General features: G+C 41.3%; 2 protein-coding genes across 2 annotated transcripts in view; both read left to right on the forward strand.

Annotated features, from left to right (window-relative positions):
- Positions 1-2,527: 2,527 nt before the first annotated feature.
- serinc2l (serine incorporator 2, like) lies at positions 2,528-9,545 on the forward strand. The gene is made up of 10 exons (XM_029503394.1): positions 2,528-2,659; positions 3,426-3,587; positions 3,798-3,985; positions 4,100-4,179; positions 4,287-4,424; positions 4,619-4,788; positions 5,127-5,217; positions 5,831-5,981; positions 6,096-6,305; positions 7,793-9,545. Exons 1-10 carry the CDS (start codon positions 2,621-2,623, stop codon positions 7,929-7,931), a joined length of 1,368 nt encoding a protein of 455 aa, XP_029359254.1. The 5' UTR covers positions 2,528-2,620; the 3' UTR covers positions 7,932-9,545.
- Positions 9,546-12,838: 3,293 nt separating this feature from the next.
- The window catches only part of hivep3b (HIVEP zinc finger 3b), a 39,677-nt gene continuing 25,747 nt past the window's right edge, over positions 12,839-26,768 (forward strand). Inside the window, exon 1 of the mRNA XM_029503378.1 lies at positions 12,839-13,090. The gene's annotated coding sequence lies outside the window, so the exon portion shown is untranslated. The remainder of the gene's footprint in view (positions 13,091-26,768) is intronic.

Genomic DNA, 26,768 nt, shown 5'->3' on the forward strand with positions numbered 1-26,768 from the left:
ACTATATTTCTAATCTCCCTTGAAACTCCCCTTAGAATGTTTCCATTAAAATTGTCATACAGTCAGGCTACAAATACCATATCTGTCATTGGCTTGATTTCTTTAGGGTTTACTCACCATCTGTTACCTGAGCTACATGCAAAGGTGTGAATATAAACACTGATGTATGTACTGTAAGTAGTAATTTTAAGTATAAGTTCACTTTATTCTCTTCTGATCTCAGAAAAACCTTCCATGTAAGTGCTGGGGCTCGCAGACGATGCCTTTTTTTAATTTTCAAACTGAGCATCCACGTTGATGAAGATTACCATTGAATCTGTCATTGACAACATGTCATTGTTCAAAGAATATTAGGAAATATACCATAGTTTAAGCGTTAAAACCTGCCTTTGACCAAAGTTGTTTTTATTACGGTTAACTTCATTGGTGTGATTAAATCATAGTGTACTGGCCATCTCTTACCTGAAAAGCATGCAAAGGCCTGAATCCCCTCACCTTTTCCAGTACAGACATATCCATCTATTTGAGATTAAAACAAACTTCATTAAATGCAACAACTGAGTGGTATGAAGGGCATACCACAATTATGTGTCTGAAAAGAGATCTTATTCCCTCTTATTCCCTGCCCTTGTATATCCAGCTAGATGCTTCTGTTGAATAAGTGCAAATTCTGGTGATAGGAATAAGTCATGCACAGCTCCAGAATGCTGTAACAAGTTAGATGTCACAGTTGCACCACTGGTGTCGCGCATGTTGAGACAAACGACCTTTGAGCAAAGACAAGTGTTGTCCCTGCAACTTCAGTCCCACCTGTGTATGTGTGACATGAGATGATGGTGCAGATAGCTAGTTATGGGTTAGGGATGGGCTTGAAGTGTAAAAAGTGACAGAGGGGGGAATTCAAGTTGGGTTAAGGACGGTGCTGGTGATATTGGTCAAATGTAAAATATATTTCACCATGACTCTTTAACTTGAATGCTGCTTAAAGGGCATATTGCAGGTTAATCTTTTTTAGATGTATGTATAATCTTGTCCAAAAAATACCCTTTGAAAAGTCAATGGAGGTATGAAATTTTTTTTCGAGACATAAGAGTGCACATTTAGTCCAAAATGTGGCAGTTTTGAGCTAAGCCTCTAAAAAAACGGTCTTTGGAGAAATAATCCAGGTAGGATGAGGATTATACATCGTGGCCATATTCATACCTGGAACATGTGCAGAGGTGTGAGTGTTACAAAAGCAATGGCAATTAAAACCAATTAATGAGTAATGTTAGACTAGCGTAAAAGTAGCGAGTAATGAGACCATCAGTAGAAATGTAGCGAAGTAAAAAGTACAATATTTGTCCTTCAAATGTAGTGAAGTGAAAGTAAAAGCATCCCCCAAAAATAATACTCAAGTAAAGTACAGATACTCAAAAAGTACTGTATTTAAGGATAATCTGTGAAATATTATGACGTGAACACAATATTCTATAAACTAACACCACCTGCCCTGCTCTCCACCGACAGCTCTATCTCTCTCTCCTCTGACCATTTCCTCTCCCCCTGCTCTCTCTCTGCCCTCTGGGGCACATAACAGGCTCGAAGTTGTCGGGCTGTGGTCCGTCATGTGTGTAATTGTACACATTCAACGTTTCTTCTGTGACAAAATTGAGATTCAGATCCACTGTTTCCCTACTGCCCAGTTTCACTGCTCTCCCTCTGCCTACGTCACTTCCGCTTTAGCTTTTTCGGATGCGGAAGTATTATTTTTTTACAAAAACGACTCTAGAAGCCTAATTAATGTATTTACCAATATATTTTGAAAAACAGTTCCTATATTATTTTTCTATACATTAAATCAAAGTGGTTTTGCAATATGCCATTGCCCATCCCACCACCATCGCCCTCTCCATCCCATTCAATCAGACCTGCCACCATCACAGCATTGGAATTTATCACCACCACTTCCAGCTCAGTTCTCTAAATAAAGGATTGTTTCACCTAGTCCTAATACACAACTGCCATCTAGTGTTGGTCAGAGATTGAGTGACAGATTGAGTAGCACCAAATGATTCACTGTACCACGTTAGGTGTTGAAGGAAGTGTTAATAAGCCAGGCACTGTGAGCTCCCCACTGGGCGGCTGCATCACCAACAGCAGGAGCTTTGAAGAGGCCTCTGTCCACACCTGACATTCCCTCTTTTTTGCTGTCCATGTATTTTTAAAGATCATACACTCTAGAGAGAACAGATGGTGTGCTTGCCTTATGTTATCCATCACTTACCTGCAAGAGAGTATGCTAGAATTAGTGGAAATAAACAGCAGCACAACAGAATTTTAATCTCCACACAACTATGTGCCAATATTTATTAAAATTGCGGCTCATTGTAATATGCTGAAATGGCTCTAGCTGTATTTTCGTCCTGTTCACGGTAACATCTCTTGCTGAGCTTATTCAAATTTGTGTGTGTATCATGTTGAAAATATTAAGATCGGAGGGAAATTATTTTGAAAAGCATCTTTCGGACTTCCGCCTTCTGGTGCATCCAGCTGTCCGGGGCTTTAGCACATAGCAGCAGGCTGAGAAGGGAAGCCAAGGGCGTCGATAAGACTGTTGTTTCAGCATTTTAATGTCAAAATGGGAGCCTGTCTGGCCTTGTGCTCTTTAGCCAGCTGTGTAAGTACCTGATCCATACACGGATAGTTGCTCAAATATCCTTGGGAGGCTTTTGTTCCCTCTTGCCGTCTTTGCTTTAGCGTTTAGCCGACGGTAACGTTAGCTTGGTGAGAAATTAGTCTGGTTAAAGGCCAACTACGGGACAGTTAACCTAAACTCTTTGTGTTACACTTTCCAGTGAGACAATATCAATCATACCCGACGTTTTTAAGACGAGGAAGCCAATCTAGGACCTAGCTTATGAAAATAAAAAACCGAGGGAAGCTTTTGGCACTCATGTAAACATGTCATGGTTACGGTAATGATACCGAAATACAGACACAAATGTTATTCCTGTGCTGACATATGACCCATAAAACAGGTCCTGTTTGGTTTTATGTATGAGTATTGGAAGTACAATTTCAAACAGGCGAGCTAGCTACTATCAGCTTTAGTTCAAATAAGGTGGAGTCTGTCTATCGCAGTGTGACCGATATAGTTAGCTGCGACTATAATAAAAGCATAAGGTTAGTCATGCTGCTGGTTCCTGTTTGTAGAGTGTGTTTTGTTTTTGAGTTGTGTGTGATACTTCCCTGTTTGGCCTCCCTATTGAAAATGGTCAGTTAAGATAATCATTTACCAGTCCTCTTTTATAATCATACAGAACTTATTTGTGATTGGCTTTCTGCCAAAGCAGTTTCTTATATTTCTGTGACCCCTGTCTAATTTTGGCCCTCTGTTCTTCCCATTGCTTTAAATCTGCCACCCTCCTCGTTCCTCTGTGCAGGCCTCCTGTCTGTGTGGCTCAGCACCATGTCTTCTATGTGGCTGCTGTCCCTCCTCCAATAACTCCACCATCACACGGCTGGTTTTCTCCTTCTTCCTGCTGCTTGGGACCTTGGTGTCTGTCATCATGATCCTTCCTGGGATGGAAACGGAACTCCGCAAAGTGAGATCAGTTTGTTTATATTTACCTGATGTTTGCGTATGGACTCTATTCATATATGTTTGGAGATTGGAAGCAGGCGTAATGACGTATCTTCATTCTCTTGCTATGCACTTTATATACAGAAAGTATCTAAAATATTTTGCTAAAGCCGTTTCACTGTAGTCCAATTAGAAGTGATTAATTTTTATCAGACTTTCTTGTGTGTAATAGATCCCAGGATTTTGCCAAGGAGGAACCACAATACCTGGTATTGAAAACCAGGCTAACTGCGATGTCCTTGTGGGCTACAAGTCTGTGTACCGTATGTGCTTCGCCATGACCTGCTTCTTCTTTCTGTTCGCCGCCATCATGATTCAAGTCCGTAGCAGTAAAGACCCACGTGCACCTATTCAAAATGGGTAAGAACTTCACTGGGCCTATATAGAACGCATTGTTTAAGGGAAGAAGGTGAACTCACATGTACCTATTTGTCTTTCATACTAATAGTGGGTTTGTAATTATTTGTCTTCCAGGTTTTGGTTCTTTAAATTTCTGATCCTTGTTGGGATAACAGTGGGAGCTTTTTTCATCCCTGATGGAACATTTCATACTGGTACTAACATGTTCATATATTTTATACACAAAGCTCACTTTGGGAGTTGTCACTGTTGTTTAGTCAGTTTTAGGAGAGTTGATCAGCTCTTTCCATTTCCTTTTCAGTGTGGTTTTACTTTGGATTGGTGGGATCCTTCATCTTCATTGTCATCCAACTTATTCTCCTAATTGACTTTGCCCACTCCTGGAACAAGTCATGGGTTGAAAAGGCAGAAAATGGAGACAACAAATGCTGGTTTGCAGGTATAACATTCTCATTAAAAGAACATAGAAGCTTTTTGCTAAATGAAACTATGATCATTTAAGTATGTCAAATAATTATAGAAATAATATTTGATTAAATGGCAGATGGCTGCTGTCCAAGTCATTATAGTTCATTTGAATCATATTTGTAGTTTTAAGCAATTTATTTTAATAGGTGATTATGTAAATTGCAGGCCTGCTGTCTTTTACCTTCCTCCACTATGCATTGGCTATCACTGCTGTGGTGCTTTTCTACATTTACTACACACAGCCTGATGACTGCACAGAGCACAAGGTGTTTATCAGCCTCAACCTTATCTTCTGTATCATCGTCTCCATTGTCTCCATCCTACCCAAGATACAGGTACAGTATGGACCAGTCCTAGGCGATTACCACACTTATGCATACAAGCACATTTATTTTGTCATTTTTCAATATATTCATACCCCCGAGTTTTTTTTTTTTTTTTTAAACATACTCTGGAAATTGTACTTGAAATGCTTGTCAAGAGTTTTCTCTCCTTCTTATGTGTTGTTTTAAGCTTGTATAGCCAGTTAAGTCAAAGAATAAATTATTTATATGAAGCAGCCCCATTTTCAATTAACCTTTTAAGTTCTTTTGGGTTTTACAGCATAAAATGCACTTTTGTGTGAAACTATGTGTAACTGCAATTCTTTTTTTTTTTTCCCTGTTTGTAACAGGAGGCTCAGCCCCACTCTGGTTTGCTCCAGGCCTCACTAATCTCCCTCTACACCATGTATGTCACTTGGTCTGCAATGACCAATAATCCAAGTAGGTTTCCTGATGTTTTAAAAGTTCATGCTCTCATCTGCAGTTCTTGGCCACATTGTCAGTTGTCTATGTCACGTTTTTATTTTAATGTGTGCACCTGCTGTTTAAAAGCTGCAGCATTTTGATCATACTGGTGAGTTTCCCTCAGGGACAAAGGGCTGCCTTGTTGAAGTGCTAGTTAGCACACCTTCTGTGTCTCATGTCATGTGATCTCTTTGCTATTGTAAATGGCAAACAATAGGCATGCTTGTGGTGACTGTAGGCCTAGTGCTCAGTTTCCTGTATCCAATGGCGGATTGCTCAACATAGCTTTTGATTACAGTGTTTGTGAAGTTAATGTATTCATGATCGGAAAAACATTTATACTACTTTATTACAACATTTGAGTTGCCAAATACATCCTGCTTTTAAAGGTGTTTGTGGGACTGTCAAGCCCAAAACTTGTATTGATTTCTATGAAAATTTATGAACTTTATTTCCATAAAAGTCAAAATTGTATTTATTTTATTTATTTAAATGCTGATACAAGAATATGCCATGCTTAGTGTGTAGAAATACATGATGGTGTAATGTGTAATGTCTAATGCTTTGTGTGTATATATTTTTTTCTTAGATCGAAAGTGTAACCCCAGCCTGCTGAGTCTTGTGTCAAACATCAGCACCACCGTACCATCTGGTGAGAGCACTACAGGACAGGTGCAGTGGTGGGATGCCCAGGGCATTGTTGGATTGATTATCTTCCTCTTCTGCACTCTCTATGCCAGGTAGGGTTAGCAGTGCCAATCTGTCTCAAAATCTTTTTTCCATTCCTCTCTTTTACTCTCTATATTAAAAAAAAAAAAAAAAACAAACAACAAAACTGCTGCTCTCTGCCTTAGCATCCGCTCATCCAGTAACACCCAGGTAAACAAGCTGATGCAGACAGAGGAGAACGGAAGGTCGGGTGGAGAGGGTGTGGTGGGAGAGGATGGCATACTCAGGGCTTTGGACAATGAGGAGGAGGGAGTTACCTACAGCTACTCATTTTTCCACTTTCACCTTTGTCTGGCCTCGCTGTACATCATGATGACTCTCACCAACTGGTACCTGTAAGTGTTTCAATTCACTGTGCATCATCAAGGCTCCAAATGCTGGACTGTAAGACTAATTGGCAGGAATAATCCTAATGGAGACGTGAAGTTGCTTAATGCAAGAAATTGTTAAAATATACAGGTGATAGAATAATGAGCTCAAGAACAAAATCAGGACAAAATAATAAAAAAATTAAACAGTTTGATACTACTTAGGTGGGAAAGGGACTCTATTCATGGGCTAAAAGCAGCTTGTGACCTGCAGAATTAGGAGTAACTCCTAAAAATATTTTTTGACTAATTCACAAAGCCACTCTTGCTAAAAGTAGCACCTACATCTGAGGAAGATTATAAGCAGTGGAAAGGATTCTTAAAATAAGTCACAAATGGGCTGCAGAAAAGGCTACTCAACAATGCTGGCAATCCAGGGAACTCCCAGCCACTCACAAACTGTTTTTTTTTTTTTTTCAACAAACAATAAATGCAATGGGGGGGCACATATCATTTATACACTTCACTTTAGATGTTCACCAACTACAGACAATTAATGCCTTTAGCTCCAACAGTCTCCCCAGTATGTAAAAAAATAAAATAAAATAAAATAAAAATTGATCCATCACAAAACAATGACATATTGATATACAGGGAAAGGAATGGCACCACTAACACACAGCCTGTACTTGATATGTATCCAGTTTGGGACATTTTGACAAATTGGTGAGGATTTACTGTTTTCATGGATGTTAACAAAGTGGGGTCTGAGGGAGGTGTTAAGCAACATAAAAGACATCATATTCCTGCTGCATGTGACTTTGTGCTAGATAGTGGATACTTATGTCAGACATGGCTTCTCATATTATAGCTCAACCCACAATCTGCACCACAGTTACATTACAACAGGTGCAGGAACAATATTAGGCTTAGTTAGATCTCACTGCATGTATTTATAAAAAATTCCGGCCTAAAATGTTTTTGACCCAAATCTGCTATTATTTCCTTTGTTATCATGCATATTTGTTTATTTCCCAGTGATGCTGACAGGTTGTTGGTTATTACAAACCGGTCCATGAGACTTGTCACCATTAGAGCAGCAGTTGTTATCTTAGCTTTTGAGTAATGACTTTTCCTAAGCATAAGCTAGTCTCATCAGCTTAGTGCATAGGACTTAGGAGAATCCTTAAGTTTGAACGTAAGTTGGTAACTTTAAGCAAAATGTAGTAGGACTGTTACTGTTAAATAAAATGCACCACGAATTCAGGCCCTGGTGTTTTGAAGTCAGGTTTCAAGCATTGCAGGCCCACAGAAAGACCGCTAGAGGGCACATTACTTCACCTCATAGTCTCTCCCAGCAACACTAGAATGTTTCCACAATCCAGGAAAGAAAAACGTATCCACTACTGTACGTTCCTTATTGGTCCATACCAATAATGAATGTGATTTTGTGTAATTAAACATCAGCACAGAAGCTGTTTTTCTAAATTCCTTTCATCTGTGTCCTCCATCAGACCAGACACCAGCACACAGGCCATGCAGAGCAGCATGCCAGCAGTGTGGGTGAAGATGAGCTCCAGCTGGCTGGGCCTTGGGCTCTACCTCTGGACCCTCATTGCCCCTTTCATCTTCCCTGACAGGGATTTCAGCTGAGTACACTTTGTCTTTGAGTTGTATTTGAATCTTCTTTTTTGTTTTCTTTGCCAATGTAGTAGGCAGTATAAGGAGCTACAAAGCTACAAAGGAAATAGGAAAGATATTATAAAAACACTTAAAAATAATTTATTTTTTAACCAATTTTTTTGCTGTTGTATTTGTGTTGATTTCCCTTTTTTTCAGTATGTTCATGTATTGAATGTATAATCAAGACGATGTTTGAAAGTGTAAGTGCATATACAAGATGGTATATTTTACAGTTTACTCACGTTGGTAGACTACCCCCTTCCTTCTGCTTGGTGTAGTAGGATTCTATCAGCTTCTATATAATTTTGCTCAAATTTATTTACTGAACTATCACAAAGCAACAAGGCACTTTCTCAATACCTCAGACATTTCAAATACAGATTCCCTTTTTTAGGCCTGCAAGATCAGACTTCTCTGATTGGCCAGGTCTGGATAGCCCCTGATTAGCTGGACTCTCATACTGCTGGGGCAGCCAGGGGTAGCCCTCACAGGGAGCCCCCTGTGATGTGAGTGTGAGGATTAGATTAGGTAAATATGACACACCCGACAGATAATGACTGGGCTTCCCCCTCACTGCTAGGCTGTACACAAATCTATGCCATTGCTGCTTGATCCCAAGAGTCCTAGTGTACAACCAGTCTAATCTCAGTTCTTCCTTGCCTTCTTCAATCTAAGGTAATTTGTCTGCGGTGCTATGCCTTTCCATGTCGGTACAAGGCCCAACACAGTCAGCCACGGTAACAGTCTGCACATGTATAGTAGTCTGTTTGCAGCAGGGAGGCATGTATTGATCCATAGCAGACAGCTATCATGCAGTGTGCAGTGATATGGTTCAGGAGGTGATAGTGTGAAGTCTGCACCACCTGGCACCTCTTGCAGATACCGTTATTTCCAGAATGTTGCAGAATGCACTACTGGGTGCAGAAAAAAGGGAATTTTAAATGTTGTGATGTACAAAACAACAAAGCATTTCAGAAATGATAAATTGTTTTTAATGGTATTGAGCTCCATTGTATGTTGGTGGTTGTAATGGTGTTAAAGTGACTTTATGCATTATATAGTATTTACCTCAAAGTATGAATGGAATGAGTCAAAATAAGATATTTTGTACTTGTGAAGAAATAATTTTGGTACAATCCTGTAATGCAATGTTATTCTTTGTCTTTGTTTTTTTCCAACACTTCAACACCCACACACATGAATCACGCTTTATGTTTCTCTGGCTGCATGTGAATATTGTGAATGGAGTTTTTCAAAATGATGTGATTAAATTGGTATTTTTACTTAATTTTTTTTTTTTTTTAATTAGGAAACAATGAAAGGTATTTTGCATTTGACCATTATTCATCGGCCTCCTGCTAAGGATATTACTTAGGCAGATTTTCCTATGTTAGTTTATCAAGTAATATTTCAAAACACACTAAAGTGCCTTTTTCTTTTCAATCTGGCATTTAAAAAGAGAAGTTTTTCACTCATGTTGATATGTGCTTATTATGTCTTGCCTTACACATTGTAGTAAGTCAGTCATAAGGCATTGGCCTATGGCATGAAATAGCAGTGTAATTGTTTTGACCTAATTAAAAACAAAAATGGAAAACTGACTGTCTTGATTGAGTCTCAATATGACAATGCAGTGTAAAACCGACAAAAAATTTGAAAGGTCCCCTTTTTTTGTATTTGAATGGTTTTACTGTTGATATACTGAGGAAGAGCACCTGCTTGTAAGTTCAATGTGTTAATGTTTAACATACTTAAGGTGCTGTGTGGATATTTTATCATTTATCGGGGTACAATTTGGACATAAAGGTTTGGTCTAGAACACAAGGCAATTGAGCTATGCTTCCATAAAACAGCAGAGGAAAGTACTTGCATACTTTCCCTTATCTATAAAATGAAGCACTAAATGTGCGTCCTGACTTTTGTACTGGTACAGAAACAGAAGTCTGCACACCAGTGCTCAGAGCTTCTACTGTGTGATTTCCGTGTTGCCTTGCTGGCAGACTGGCCATGTTGGTTTTGGCTGAAATACTCACTCAATCCAGTTGGCACTGTCTGGAACCACTCAGGACACACTACCGCCTGTCAACTTCCACTTTCACAACAGTACACTTGGTTCAGCCTGTCCAAGACAATCCTGAGTTGATGGATTGTGTTACTGTGAGAGTGAAATTTAATTTTATTCACATGTAGTATAAAAAAAAAAAAAAAAAAAGCATAGTGTGTTAAGCATATAACGGTATTTAGATATGAGATAGAGAGGTTTGAATGAGCACCCCAAATTTAAAACATAATTAGCTAGTATGCTTTTATTAATGAGTGTGTGGTTTCTTGATGGATCCATTGGTGTCCGGTCACAATCACACTTACTTAAACTATCTGTCTACATCAGCTCACTGAATAGTTTGCAAAGTGAAATCTATTCTGACACACTGAGCTATGCAGAGGAGGTGGGATGGGAGAAGGGGGATTGTGCAATCATCATTTTCAAAAGTCTCACAGACATTGCTGTAAACTCACTACCAGACCAACTAATGTGTGGAAAAGAACAGGCAGGATCTCCTCCAAACCTCTGGTGGTTTGATTTGAACTGTTGTAGATTTATTGCTTCAGCCAGGCTAAACATAATCTGAGTATTTACTCATTTAAGAACTTCCCTCACTCTTGTAAACTTGCCATTATTCCTTCATTTGCTCTTTGAGTAATTGAAGTATTATTTCTGTAAAGGCACCAGGCTGAGTTTCATGGGGACTAAAGAACTCTTCGCACTACACTTTTCATCCATTAGCCACATCTAAAATTTAACAGCCTCTGAACACAAGCCAACATCTGAGAACGAATTAGCTAAGCACCATAAATTGCACTTTTATTCCAACCTGTTATCATCAGGTGTACAAATGTGAACTCAATGTTTCTCGTAGTGTATATTTAAGACACTCTCTGTCTTTGGCCATTGGCTCCAGTGTCATAAATCCCACCTTCATTCTCTCTGTTATCATCGGATGCAATTTGGTGCTGTAATAAGAGATCAGTGGCTGTAAAGTGCTGATTATGAACCACTTAGTGTAGCTCTGCAGCCATCCTTGGTTCGGCGTTTTGGGATTTTTAATTGCAGATTGACTGAAACAATGCTTATCAGTTGCAGTGTTATCCCTGACCTTAATTCCTACATGCCTATTCCCACATTTGCTGGGAAATGTCAGCATTTATCTGTGTTGTAAATTCAATTGTCAAGAAAAAGGTCATTCTCTACACATCTCATCACAGTTTTTAAGCTTTGTTTTAGCGCTTTGTGCCGCAGTTAACATTCAGTGAATAAGCACAACTGCTCCTGATGTTGATTAGGATAAGCACTGTTTTGCGAAAGGGTTGCATATCCCTGACCACCTCTTTGACAGAATGACTGGAAATGCCTGTCTGAGGTGTAATTAAGTTTTAAGAGTGGGATCCAGACCCATTAAATTATCTGCTGCATGCAGGGGAGCTAATTGAGTTTGGGCCCTGCTGGCATACTGCATATGCACTGGAAACATTTACCCAACATTAAGCCCTAATTAGGCTTTGCAAGATGGGCAACCTGTTGCTGGGTGATGGGAAGAGAAGATGCTGATGCCTGTCAGACTGATTGCATAGTTCACCACCAGTAAGTAAAATGGAAGTGCTAATAGATGGCATTGTTTTGGATAAACTCATGTGTATGTGTATCATTGTGTATGATCGCTTCCATCCTTTTACTCTGGCTGCAGTGCAATGCAGTCACTCTGTCCGAAGCTGGGAGTGTAAAAGTCTAAAAGTCTGAGCGTGTGTGTGTGTGCGCATGCTCTCCCCCTGCTCAGAGGAGCAGCTAATGCAGTTATATAACAGCCGGTGCAGCCTGCGTCTGCTGCGAGCCAAATGCCAGGCCAGTCTGGTTACATAAGCCTGTCAGAGTCATATTGTAGCAGTACGGAGCGCTCACACCACAGCGTGTCCCTGCACCCCTTCCACCTACTCCTGCTCCGTCTCTCACTTTCTCCCACTGTCTGGCTTTGCTCTCATCTTTCTCTGCGCCTCCCCTCCCACTTTTCCTTTCCTTCCCTTTGCTCTTTGCTGCAGCGCTCAACACCAGGAACAAAGAGCTGGATGCAGATGCACAGGCAGGTCCGAAAATAGGAGACACAAAAGAGTGGGTCTAGTTGTACGCTCTTCTGCAGAGAGGACAAAATATTACTCATTGTACCTCAGACATCATGAGACATGTTCAGCTCTCGGTTCTTGCTGGTTGCTTCCTTCTCCTTCGAGCAGTTTTGTTGTTCCTCCGTGGACTACCTGCGTGCCATGACATGAAAAGATGAGATAAGCTGTCAGTCACCAGCACACGCAACCTCCGATGTTCACCGACCTTTGGGCCACCATTTGATCTCCAGTCACTGACCTTTACTGTATCTGAACCTCATGATTGGGCTGATCAGAAGAGCAGATAATTCACTCTGAGCACTGATATGAGTGCCAAACTGAAAAAAAAAAATGCAAATCACTGTTCACATAGTCAGCCAACACAAGTTAAGGGATGTTTGGCCCCACTGACCTCCATGATTATATGTCCTGTGGGTGATACGGTATCAGCAGCACTTGTTGCAGGAGGGTGTGTATGGTGCTTTTTAAAAGCTTAGATCGTCCACATCACCACCCCCCCCCCGAAAAAAAAAGTCACATTGCCATTTGGACAGCATGGGATTGTCTCGCTAATTGGAATTAATTGCCTTAACCAGGAACTGGGAGCCGACTCATGATTATTCATTAGGCGGACTCTGCGCGCCTTCTGATTGGCTGAGGCTGAGAAGAGGGGGCGGGGTCTGGACAGGGGAGGGGGGCGGCGTCCACCGAAACTGCCGTGCGGGGTGGTGCGGAGCGGGCTGAGTGTGCTTCGCGTAGGGCGAGATGTTGTTTTGTTGTGGCGATCAGCTGAACGTGGCATCGCTGTCCTGTCCGACACAACAGTGGGAAGCACGCCGAGCCCCCCCGGCTCTCCCTCCCCAGGAACGCGGGCACCGAGAGAGGCTAGATCCGGCGCATCACAATCCAGGAAATGCGGACTTGTGGCCCTCCAGCTCCGGGATACCCGTCTGCAACGCCCGCACATTAGCAAGCTGGTAAATATCAGCCTTATTATATTATTGTCATGATGAGTGTGGGCCGTTTGTGGCTCGGGCTGGGTGCTGTTGCAGGGGCTGTCACAGATGGGGGGCAGTCGAGGGGTTGGGGGGGGTAAAGTTGAGGCAGGATCCCACCCTTGTTTTCACAGTCAGAGCGTGTCATGAAGTTGACCTGACTCGATTTGGGCTCTGATGAGAAATGGAGCAGAAAATAGCAAATACGGGCTGCATGCGGCAGCCCCGGAGGGGGGGGGGGGGGGGGGGGGGGGTTGTCGCGGTCCAAACTACCGGACCTCCGCGCAGCATTTAAAGCCGAAGCGGCGGCGGCGCTGACGGCTGAAGGCTCCATCATGGAGTCCTCAGTGACAGGCCGGCGGAGGAGAGCCACAGAGCGGACTCCGACACTCTCAGACCATCCGCACACATTCAACATTCAACCGCCAGGCCCGGGAACTTATTTCTCCTGGACTACACCTACACTTGGCAGATTTTTACAGGATGACATCATGCTTTCTCTACTTGGCCGCTGTTATGTGATAGATGGGGCTGAGTTGAGACAAAAAAAAAAAAAAAAACAGGTTCATTTTGGCGTCTGTTCATCCAGTAACACCTCTTCTGTTCAGGTTAAAGCTCCTCTATTATTTAAGAGGATCTTATCAGACTTCCCACACAGGGTTCACCTTTATACAGGGAGGTAATGACAGTGTTGTTGTAGTGAGAAATTTGCATAGAGGCACGGTGAATGAGTGTGCATTCGTTTCCTGGTATGTGCATCATGTATTTGTCTCCTCATAAATCATATTCTACATTAGTTTGACAGAAAAATAACTCAAAGTCACCTTGACTAGGCAGCTGTGTTTTCTTGTTGTTTTTTTTTTTTTTTTTTTGTTTTTTTTTTTAATTCTATCTATCTTTGATGTTCTGTCTATATCTGTGAACTTCAATATCAGCATGCTGATTTGGCAGGAAGTGAGTTAAGGATACATGAAATGTGTTGCTCTATGTTGATAGCAGATGAAGACCACATTGGTTGCACAGCTGTCGGCTCAACATCTGGGTGATGCTGACAAATAGTTGTTGGTTTGTTTTTGTTTTTTTCTGTCAGGGGAGAGTCAATATGCCAGTACATGCAAAAGGGAAAGTGGGTGTTTAAGAAATAAAAGAGCAACAGCAATGCTGCAGCTTCCTTTTCCACTTCTGACTCTGTAGCACAACTTACAGCACAGAAATACAGTAAAGCGTTAGACCATGGTGCTAAAGGGGGTTGAGTGGAGAGAGGCCAATATGCAATTATTTCTTATTGAATCAGCACAAAGTGGCAGCCTTACAGTTCTCTGCTTTGGCCTGGAACAAGACCACTTGTGGTGCTGGCTGAAGAAAGGCGCTAGCTCAGCAGGCGCCCAAAGAGAGCGCAGCTCCATTCGCTCACAAATGTCCAAGCATGTTGACATCCTGAAGCATTTGATCTAGGCTTTAGGGATTACTTCCATGTATGGTTTCAACTGGGATTGGGATAAGAGCTGCTAGCCCAACTTACACTGATATAATGTTTATTTTGCCATTGTTGCTTGGAATAAATTTAAGAATGGGGCTTGTTAATAATAATTAGTATGTTTAAAAGCTGGAAGTGAATGCGCTATTATCTACATGGCCACAAAACCTGTTCTCATACCAGTTTACACTTCAGCAATGGCAGCGCCTTTCAAAAAGCTTTGGCATTCAATACTGCAGCTGTAGACTTGCGCAAAGAGTTTGTTGAGGTATGATAAAAGTGAAATGTAACCATGTAACCTTGATTACTGAGGACTTCGCTTAGTTAGCCAGCCAGTTTCATTTGTGTGTGTGTGTGTGTGTGTGTGTATCTCTCCCTGGCACAAAAAACGCTCCAGATGGAAAAGAGCAGTTTTCTTCCAATTAACACAGAACCACTCACAAGCGTATACGTTCACATACTCATACACTCACCTGGCACATCTTCTCCACTTTTCCCTCTCACACACTGAGTGTGCCCTGCGGGTGTCAACGTGCTGATTTAAATGTATGAAATGCCATCAGCAGGGAGATGGTCGGCTGGAGTCCCTGCTAAGACCTTCAGACACACACACCTCCAGCAGATAACAAGGTCTGATAACCATCAGCAGTGGAGCAGAGGACCATGAGATGATGAGCAGTTTCTTCTCAAGTGACAGTGTAGTTAAAAAGGGAAAATGAGATGCCTACCACACTCAAAAGTGTGCTGTGTACAGCCTGTTCAGCGTCATGCATGACTTCTGGCTCAACAGATTACACAATGTACTAAATGTCCTGTATGAGCATGTTTAAGTTTTGCTTTCTTTAAAAGAGCATGTCAGACAGATGGCATTATCACTCTCTTGAAAGAAAATTAACACGCACGATTGACACACACCTAGACTGTAAAATCCAGGTGGCTGGTGGACATAACCTTTTCATGTCCCTGCTGCTGATCATTAATCCTGCTCTGTGGAGCACCAGAGAAGAATAGACCCACTGTAGTGCTGAGAGACCAGAGTGAGCTAGGAACAAGACCTTGGATACACATTTTCACAAAAACTAACACACACAATGCAAAATGGAGGCCAGTGGGTCTGCCAACTTCATAAATGCCCCACTGGCGTAATAACTTTCCTACACTCACCCATTCTTGTTTGAATTTATGATAACATATATATCATGAGGAAATGCTTTGAGTGTTACTTTTGCAGCATTGTGTACCATTACTGGTTCTTCCTTTCTGTCACATGGGTCAGTGACTCTGTCAGGAGAAGAGGGGTTGGCTGGTATTGGTGGGGGGTGAGGTTGTCTATCAATATCTGGCTCTGGCTCAACCTCTCACCCAGGCCAGCGCGTTGGCTGCTCCTTCAAATGGAGATAGAGTTGCCATGTGTCTGTTTGGGGGGGGGGGGGGGCACAGAGTCAGTACAGCCATGTATGTATGTCAGCGTGTATTTGTCAGCCAGCTTATGTAACGGTATATGTAGATGAAGATGTGCTTGTGCAGCCAGGCAGGTATTGCCCAGAGGAGATTCATTACTGAGGGGTTACTCATTGAAACAGTCTTCTCATCAGAGTTAATCATTACCCACTTTGGCACTAAGGATGGCCAAGTGAAATGTTGAGCTACGTTTCTGTTGTTTGTAAGAGCAACCCTTCCTAGTTTGTTGTTACATCACAATGACTCAAATTTTTCTTCACACCATAAAACCAAATTCTTGTCTTGATTTATGTTTTCTTTTTCTCCTTTGCATATGTTCTGATCTATCTCTCCTCATACCAACATTAAAAGAATTTGAGTGCATGTGTTCCCTTTCCACATTGTAATTGTAATATGATTGCAGCCCCCCTGTGCTGATTAACCCTTGTATATCTGGAAATGGTTTAGCTAGAATCTCATTGGTGAGATTTGTGTAACATTTGGGAAAAGCTGACGACTCTCATAGGCTCATCATATGATAACACTCATAGTACAGTGTCTTGTCAATGAGTGGCAATTCAGGCTTGAATAATCAAATTAGACCTGCCACCTCTGGAAGATGCAGGCACATGACAGACTGGTGAGGGTTCTTCGTTGAGAGTGTATTGATCAAAAAAGCATGTGAGGTATTATATTTCATGGCTAGATCTCAATTTTTATTTATTTATTTTTTCCAGATTTCTCACGTTCCTTCTTTGGGCCTCAACATCTCCATCTGACTACACCCCTCAGCTTCACATCCACATCAGATCACAGTCTGTCTGTGTGTGTGAATTAATGACAAGAAAAAAAACAATATGTGCCTTTTTTTCTTATTAATCAACATTTTTAATGAATCATGTCCTCCCAGACTCATTCCTCATTTGTCCTCTCTGTTGAACAGATTCAGCTTCCTTTCCGTTTTCTCCTCTCCTTTCATCTCCTCTTCTCTTCACTTATGTCGTCTCCTCTTAGTCCTCTTTCCTCTTGTTGTATCCTTTGGTCTATACATTTACTCTCCTATTTCCTCTCTTCGCCTCTGTCACTTCTGCCAACTCATTCCCTCTTCTCACTTCTTGCTTCCTTTGCACACCTTATTTCTCTTCTCTTATTCTTCCTTTTCTATTTGTTACTTCTCTCCTCTCCTTCACTTTTTGAGTCCTTTGTCTCAGCATATAAGGCGTCCCTAAAGTAACTGCGAGTGAGGATTGGAAGGGATTTCTGCTCTGTGGGAGGGTAAGAGGGCTTCTGGGGAAAATCCTTCCAACCATACAACGGATCTGTTGAGCAAATCAACGCAGGCTGTGCTCTAGCACAATCTTCCCCAGCCATGTCCCTGTCACTGAACCAAAGCAGTCGAACAACCACCCAGACCTCTCCTTTAGCTGCACTCTTTAAATACCTTGTGAAATCTTTGGAAGGATCCAGTTATGCTTTGTCTCTTGTGGTGCTGTCAGCCTGCAGTGTGCTCAGCCTTGAGGAACGCTGTCTTACCTGACGTGTTGTCTTCCTGTTGAAGTGTGTTGGCTTGTGGAAAGCTCTGGGGCATGTTCTTTTTTGTCTTTTTGCTCATATCCTGCAATATCCTCCAAGTCCATCCAGTCAATATTAGCTAGCCCATGGCTGCTATTGTCTACTACTATCTGTCTACTATCTGAAAAGAATCAGGAAAAGTTGGCCTCTGTGTTCTCTCTGTGGTTGTGCGCATTTACTTGCATTTCTTATTTACTGCTGAGTCTCTGGGGGGGAGTTGTGCCTTGACATTGGCAGTTAAGGTCACATAAAGAACACCTCATTTTAGATGCTGTTAATTATGCAGGAGTGTGGTCGACTGCCATCACTTAGGAAGGTCATTTTCTCTTCACCCCATTAAAGGGCACAGAACTCCACAGAATATGGCCGATGTAAGTCCTGTTAGACTAGGACTGCTCATTTTTGTTGTGGTTTAGTGATCCTAATGATGGTGTGATGGCATATTTGTGGTTAAAAATGCTTCTGAAAACCTTTTTTTTTTTTTTTTTTTTTTTTTTTTTTGCAGTTGTCTTGCATTTAATGTCAGTTCACACAGCAAAAAAAGGCGTATTTACACAAGATGTGTTTGTGTACACTATATAGGTTTGCGTGTTTATGTATATTCTGTTGCCGTTTATGTGCACAATGTTTTTGCTGATGCTTCCATATTGCAGCCCTTAGGGCGTCTGTTTCACCTAATTGAAGGTCAATATTTGCATGCATTCCTACATATGACTTTCATAGCTTGGTTTTGACAGAACACAGGCTACCAGTGTATTTCAATAAAATCAGAGTGGTGCCTGTCATATTCTAGTCCAGCACTGCCAGACTTGTCTCTCTACACTTTTTCTGTACTGTGTCAAAGCAACAGAAAAGGCCTTTTATACCCTGCAATTATTCTGCGAGAGATGGAAAAAAAAATCGTCCTGATTGTTTGAGTTGTTAAACCATGAGCTTACAGATTCTCTTGTTGAATACCTCAGGGTTGTGGTGCTGGGAAACATTTTACGCACAGCTAATTGCATTTCCGTCAGCACAGCAGCATAGTGGACAGCTCTGTTGCCTCACAAGAAGGTCACGAGTTTGGTCCCCGGGCCCGGGGCCTTTCTGTGCAGAGTTTGCGTGTTCTCCCCGTGCCTGCGTGGGTTTCCTTCGGGTACTCCGGTTTCCTCCCACCATCCAAAGACATGTATGTTTGGGTTAACTGATGACTCTAAATTGTCGGTAGGTCTGAGTGTGAGTGGTTGTTTGTCTCTGTTGTCTTTGTATGTTGGCCCTGTGATGGAATGGCGACCTGTCCACTGTTTACCCCACCTTCGCCCAGAAAATTGGCTTGGATTGGTTCCAGCGGTCCCTCGCAATCCTCACAGATAAGCAGTTGAAAACGAGTGAATTGAGTAATTGCATTCTGAAAACATGGAAATTTCCTGATTAGAGAGTAAATTCTATAATGCTATCACAAAGACTTTGAAAGAAGAGCTGGACGAAAACAGCTTTTCATATTGGGTCGCCAATTTTGCTTACCCTTACTGTTTTGCGTCTCCTGTCACCTAGCAACCTTCACAACACGCAACATTTCGTAAAAGCCTGAGGTAGAAAGGCTCTTGGTAGTAACAGTAGGATTGTTGATCTTGAACTGCACAAATTGCTGCAGTTGGTCCAGCTGGGAAAGACTGACTCATTGACCCCTCCGTCAAAAAAACAATGCTTTTGGTCAAATTATTTTGAAAGAGAAAGAAAACCAAAGTGATTTGACTTTGACTGCCAAAACTTGCATATTTGTGCAGTTTCATAGTTGTCTTGGTCAGTTAGGTAAAACATTTGTTTTCTTTAATCTCAAAATAAAGTCATATGTAAGATGTCAAGACTTTGATGAGAATTTTAAGCATTTGAATGCTGGTGCTTTGCTTCATTTTGGCCCTGCGATGGACTGGCCACCTGTCCAGGGTGTACCCCGCCCTCACCCAGTGTGAGCTGGGATTGGCACCAGCTCCACCCGGAAACAGATTAGTGACTGAAGATGAATGAATGAGTGAATGAATGCTCCAATTTGAATTTTCAACCGCTACTTTGGTCAATTAGGTGGTCTCATAACTATAACAAACTACTAACACACTGATTCAGCTCTTTTACTGGGCCAAGACAACAACAGCTGGATACGCTTGTGTACTTTTGATTTTAGTACTAGTGTAAGATTATTTTTCACTTGCATCTGGGTTCAAAGAAAAAAACCCTGTACTTGTTCAGGTGTCTGTCTGAAAGCCCCGTTAATCTCTGATCATATTGTCGAGTTTATCCACCTGCCTTCACAAAAGGTGTGAAACTTGGCAAATTGTCTCAGGCAAACTAAAGCTCCACAATGCAACACAGCTTTAGTGAAGTAATTTCATGTCACATCAGTCACACTGTCACAGTGGATTAACAGCTGGAGACGAATGATCAGGTGATGGTGCTGCTCAGCATCGATCACTCTGTTAGGGAGATTCTGGATGAAAGGAGTGAAAACTGCGATGTCCCATGATGTCAACATTTTTCCTTTCCTTTCTCCTACCTTTTTGCACTTACTGCAGCGATGGCAAAGGCTGCCTTTCCATAGACTTTGGGCGTTTTCCCTCCTTCCATCCCTTTCTGCTCTTGCCAGCGCAAAAGACCCAAAGATGTTGACACAGATTCACCAGGCATAATTGAGAAAATAAACAGATGATGAAAAAACATGCGCTGCCCATCAGAGGGTTACATGTTTATCGTTTGTCCCTGGGTATTGAAACCAAGGTTTTCATCACCTCTTTGGGAGACAGGATGAATGAGTTGGGATGGATTGCAGGCAAAGTTGACAAAAGAGGCAATACTTGAGGCAGGCACATCAAGGTCCAGCCTGTGAATTACTTGCTGTGCTGCTTTTTCCAACATTTTCTCACACATATTGGAAAGAGATGCAAATGAATTGGAAATATGGATGGATATTTGATAACAATGTAAATTGGACTATGGAATTCATTTTGCAGCCATTAGAAAAACTATATCTCATACAGAGAAAAGCATGGCTGTATGTTTTGGAGGTTTTTTTTTTTTTTTTTTAATTTGTTTGTTTTTGGGGGGAATAAACATGCTGTGATTAGACAGACAGCAGTCCCACTGTTTACACCTAGAACCCTCCTCCCTGAGCTTTGCCCCCCTTGACAGTGGTGGGGAATAACACCAGCTAAGTCACCGCACTGACTTGACTTGATTTGGCATCAACACTTTGATATGTTCAGTGGCACTGCTCCCATCCTCTGAGGAAACACCCATGTGCCTACGTATCAGTTTTGTTGTGAGAAAATGTTTTGTGCAAGTATGTATGATAATGTTGTGTCAGACGATTGCACAACATTTAAGTATTGTATATTGTAACTGAAATAAACTATTCATTCATTCATTCTTCAACTGACTGACAGCTTGGAGAAGGCAGTGATGAGAATGGAGAGCCAGTGGAGTAAGGGGGGGGGGGGGGGTGGCTCGCATGGTACTTCCCTAGCTTGAGACTGGCTCCCATATTTCACCCTGACACCCAGTCCCATAGGGAGACTGGGAGCTGAACAGCTGGTAGCATGTGACTGGCTATGGAAACAAGCGCCTCTTCTCCATGTTTTTCTCTCTGCCCCTCCTCTGACTCACCAAAAAAAGCCTCCCAGCTGTAGTAGTGTGTGAGCAGCACTCTGAAAGGCTGATTTGGACTCGTTGTGAGTACAGTAGCTGGACCAGTGGGGCTATATTACCACTCACTGCTCCTGAGTAGGGTGTCCATTACTGGGGGAGTGCCTAAATTACACAGAAGAAGGAGTTCAGGAGAAACCCTAGTGAGACTTTTTGATAAATGAGCAGCAGGAGGGGGTGAGGGGGGCCGAGGGTGTCCAATGGAGAAATCAATTTGTCTTTGAGCAAAAGAACATGAGACACACTGCTGTCTCCAGCTGTAAAAAAAAAAAAAAAAAAAAAAAGATGCTCTGTGTGTTGTTAAAATTCTTCTTTATGATGAGCAACATAATGGTTGTAAATCTTTCATTAATGCTTACAGTGTATGGATTCCATTGGATTCTTTTTTTTTTTGTTTTTTTTTTTTATCAGGCTGAAAGAATCATGTACCTTTGTCAGCTTGTGTGATGTGTTTCTCTCCGGTCGTGTGAGAGCGAGCTATACTTGTTGCCAGCAGCAGTCAGTCCTTCATTGGTCATAATGTTTCTTTACTTACATTTTAGATAACTGCTCATGTTGTTATTGGCATTGTGGAAACGCAAGCTGTAGGTTAGCTGCTGTTTGTCACTGACTGGGTTGAGAGGCTGTGAAGATGGAAAGATACATTACCATGTTTTCTCCTTACTTTTTATGAATTTTGAGAATTTTTCCTGCTCGAGAGCTTCAGCAAAACTCGGGAGCTGAGGTTTGCTTTGCAGAATATCAGTGTGCCACCCCATCAGTCTTTGTAATGTGCTGTTTATTGCTTTTCTGTGTAACTACAGTGTTATCAGATTATCGCCAGTGCAGTATTTCATGGTAAACAGAGTGTTATATTGTATTCCGCCTCTCATCAGCCAAGTTTTTTTTAATAGCCTAGTCTGTGTGTCTTCAAACAAGCTCGTATAAAGATTTATGAAAATGTTACCCTTCTGAATCCAGGCTAGGCCTTTAGTCTCAGTGTGATATTTATCTCTGTATTTATTTTATCTTCTACTCAATGTCATCCACTCCAGCCCTTGTAATATGATTCACTTGGCCATCACTGTTCAGCCTGAAATATCTCTATGGGATATACTGAATTACACCCAAATTTTGTGGTCTTGGAATTGTGACGGACGTCTGGCTTTTTGTCTTGTGCCATCATGAAGCTGGAAAACTGGGAAATCTGATCCTGTGATCCATCATATGGTCAAAATGTCGAATCTCCCGAATACTTGACCAAATACTTCCTCGCCCTCAGCTTCACAATGTACTAGGTGTTAAATAGCAGGTTTTACAATTCCAACAGACTAAATAATAGTAATCATGTTAATATACCTACTGAACGCCAGCATATTAGTATTATTTTTACATAGTAAAATTCCTTTTTAAAAAAGTATCATGAAATCTAGTCAAAACTTTTAATTGTAGCTACTCCACACTTACAAGGTTAAAGCAACAAACCCAGACTATCCGTCCATCTTCTACCGTTTTTCTGTTTCCGGGCTGCTCAGACGGGGCGAGGGCGGGCTACACCCTGGACAGGCCACCAGTCCATCACATTTAGAGTCACCAATTAACCCAAACATGATGTCTTTGCATGATGGGAGGAAGCCAGAGTACCCAGGCCCCAGGCCGAGAACTGAACCTGCGACCGTCTTGTTGTGGAGCGACAGCGCTAACCACTATGCTGCCGTGCTGCCAACCCAGACGATGGCTTGCCAAATAATCATCAGCATCAGTCAATCATCCTTTGCACAGCCGAGGTGAATTGACATTTCGACCAAATGTCTGCTGTGTCTTGCCAGACCACAATGAGTAAAACAAAAACTGTGGGCTGGTGACACGGCGTCTGTCAGTGCCAAGACCTGATTTTTCTTGTGTTTGTGACCGTTTGTGTTTCTGTGATGTGCAAGCATGTGCATATGTATGGCATAAGTGATGAAATCCAGTGATTCTTCTCACTAAATCAGTCCCCATCTACATGTTGTTCAGTCTTTGTTGCCAACCTTCATGGTACAGTTTTCACTTTGTTCAGATGCTTTTTGATTTTGATGGTACATACTTTCAGTTTTCTGCAATTTGTAGTCAGGACTGCTCCAACAATGAAAGTTATCCTACTCACCATTCCTTAGATTAGATTTTATTGGTTTTTAGATTAGATTTCCTCTCTCAGTTTAGCAGCTCACTGGAGGGCACGTCTTGCCATTTGTTTACATTTTGTGGGTTCAGACTTATGACTTCCTCATCTGCTATTCAAATGGTCTATAAACATATTTCGACTCTTCCAGAGAAATTTGTTGAAAATGTTAGAAAGCCTGTTTTAAGTTTCTGCTTGAGCTATGAGATACTTTGTGTACTTCTCTTTTTTCATTTTCATAATTGTAAATCTTATTTAGTTAATATTACTTTGCCAAAAGTTCTATTTGGCTCTTGGTAATGAAACTAATCATTTAAAACCATATTCACTTTGAATGTGGCTGTTCTTCAGTATTATTATTGTATTTATTTATTTTCCTGAAATGTTGGAGAAGCAAAAACTTTTTCTAGACTGTAATCTTCTTTATTATGTTGGAATTGCTTGGAGAAAGTTTAATAACTGAACTGGTCTGAATCTGTGGCTGCAGAAAAATTTGACTCCTGAAGATTTCCAGTTAGTATTTTTTCATGAACCATATTCTCCTACCTCCCACTACCTTGGCTGATACCCTTGTGGCTTCAGTACCCATCTGTTTATTTTTATGAGGCAAATCAAAAAAAATGAGGCAATATGTTTAAACACTCAAAACTTCAATAGAAGTGCAGTAAGTCACAACATGCGGTGAGCTGTGCCGTTATGGTCTATTTGATGACTGAAAAATATGCTTTTTCATATTCTTCATGGTAATGTGGAAGCCAGTTCCAATTTTAAACTGTGACAAATCCATATTTTGTCAATTTGGAGAATTTATGTTGTGCTCTTGCTGAGAGCCAAACAAGAAGTGCACTCTCCAGGCACAGCTGAATCAGCTGTTGCGGGGTGAATGGGACCCTGCTGACCACAAAGACTGTGAATTCAAAGCATAAAAACTATTGAAATCACTTAATAAAAAAAAAACAACAACAAAAGCAACAATAAATTTATTTATTTATTTAGAGAAACACAAGAAACTTGTGCGACAAAAAAAAGAAAAATAGAAATTGTAACAGAAAACCTGAGATCCTGTCATGTGTAAAAGATGTTTCTGCCCTGAATGTCTCTCTGGTACAAATGTTTACACACAGAAAAGTAAAACGCGTCAGCACATGAAACCAAAAGTGATATCACATCCTGCCATATGCATTTAATCTGATCCTTCAGAAGCACTTTATCTGAATCCAAATTGTATAAATCTCAGCTACCTGCTTCTCTGCTAGGGATGCAAATTATCGGGTAATTTATTACTCATTAGGTGGTTCACCTTATCGATTGACTTATGATTAATTGATAAGCAGCGATTTTCTTGAGAGCCTGAAATTTCCTCTGAATCAAAATGGTCTATTCTCCTTAAAACATAAAAAGCTAAATACTGCTTCAATGCAGTGAATAAAAAATGCATGTCATAGGCCTCAGTGATTTATTGTATCATTTGGGCTACACTACAGACAATAGCATTTTTGTATAACAAAATAAATTCTGCATCTTAAGTAAAATAAATGTATTTGTATATTTATGTATAGGCTACATTGACATAAAAATAAATTATGCACTGGCTCACCTGTCCTATGTAAAACATTAGTAGCATAACAAAATACATACTGAATATAAAATATCCACCAATAGAAATGTGTCAAACAATACAGTAACTAACAAAGCAGAATACACCGCCTTATGGCAACACATATTTTGTTATGTGACACAAAGTGTAGAGGCCAAAAATTCACATTTTTTTAAAATCGTAACTGCCCAGAAGGTTTTGGCTCGATTAATGGACCTGGTCTACCTTCATTTGTTTACCAAGGGGAGTGCACACTTGCTGCTGTGTCCGTCCAGACTGAAGACGATGAGGTACGTGTTGCATACGGATCCGTCAGTCTCAGTTGACTTAATGCATTAGACACAATCAGAACAGAGATCCTGTCATACAAACTATGCTTGTTTTTAGGCGTTGTGCCACGAGGCAGCACCTTGGAGCATGATGATTCAACGGAAGCCGTGCCGGAGATAGTTAAGACTCATCCTATAGTCCACAGAGGTGGATTTCTGCAAACGCGCCTTTTTTCAACCGCTCTTATTGCATTATTTAAAGGTAAAACTGCGTTGTAGACTACAATATACACGGTCTGTGAAAAGTAGGTCATCCACTAGTGACACGACCAGGTTCAGTTTGTTAGCTCAATGATAAGTAAGTCATTTCTGCTGCTGACTGTGATGTAGCTTTCTGTAGTTGGTGCAGCCAACAACAGCTATCTGTTGTTGTCAGAGCCACATTTTTGTGGATAGTTGTGTTTTCAGCTTGTAGCGGGCTTCAGACCGGGAAACTGTGGTTACCTTTGAAGGGGTGTTACAGCCTGCCTCCATAAAGTTTATTAGCTCTCCACATCCCTCGCTATAAACTGTGCTTATCGGCATCGTGTCCCTTTCAAACATGTTGCAAATCCTCTCCATAATAGCCTCTGTTTTCCTGCCGTCAGGTACTCGCCCTGCTAACACAGATTATGGTTTGTGTAGCCCGTGAGCTCGCACCTTGCAGCACGCCTGAATGAAGCAATTTAGCTCCACAAAGCGCATATGGGCTTGTTTGTCATCGTTTATCAGCCTAAAATGATCCCACACTTCCCTCCAGTTGGACAACTCCATGTCTATGTTGCATTCAGGTACATCGGGTGTCCAGCTCACTCAAGTAATTTACAATAAATTCAATTTAACCGATTGAATTCCCATTTCTATTCCTTTCATTAACATCCCTCTTCTCCACCAGGCATATTGGCCTGTTTTGCGTAGCCGCAGAATATCCTGCTGTGACTGCAGGATTAGGTGAGAGGCTGGGCTTTGTGTCACACCTGATGATTTTGCCTTTTCAGAACCAGTGCAATGTGACACAGCTCATTAATTTAGACAACATCATCTCAGAAATTGAGATCTTTAGTCAAGAGGCCTGACTGATAAGAAACAATCTTTACGCTTTGGATGAAAAGTGCTCAGTTTAATATTCATTTCATCACAGCGTGGTTTGAGGTGCACTTCGTGGTAGACTGCAGTGTTATTTAGTAACCTGCCATTGCATAAAACTCTTATATAGTATACTGTACATGGAAACATTCTCAATGTAATGGTTTAAGAGGGCAGTGAACCCCAGTTTAGGGTTCAGGAACAGTGCTTCAATCTGTATTGGATGACAAGTCAGCCGTACGTAACCGGGCAAGAACTAACAGGAAATCAATGTATCCAGCCACCTATCCTACATCAATACAGTGTCTCACCTTTCTTGCCATGAGTGCTCTCGTTCTTTTCTATCTCTTTCTGTCTGGAGAGCA

Source organism: Echeneis naucrates, chromosome 6, assembly GCF_900963305.1.
Source record: "Echeneis naucrates chromosome 6, fEcheNa1.1, whole genome shotgun sequence".
Lineage (NCBI taxonomy): Eukaryota > Metazoa > Chordata > Actinopteri > Carangiformes > Echeneidae > Echeneis > Echeneis naucrates.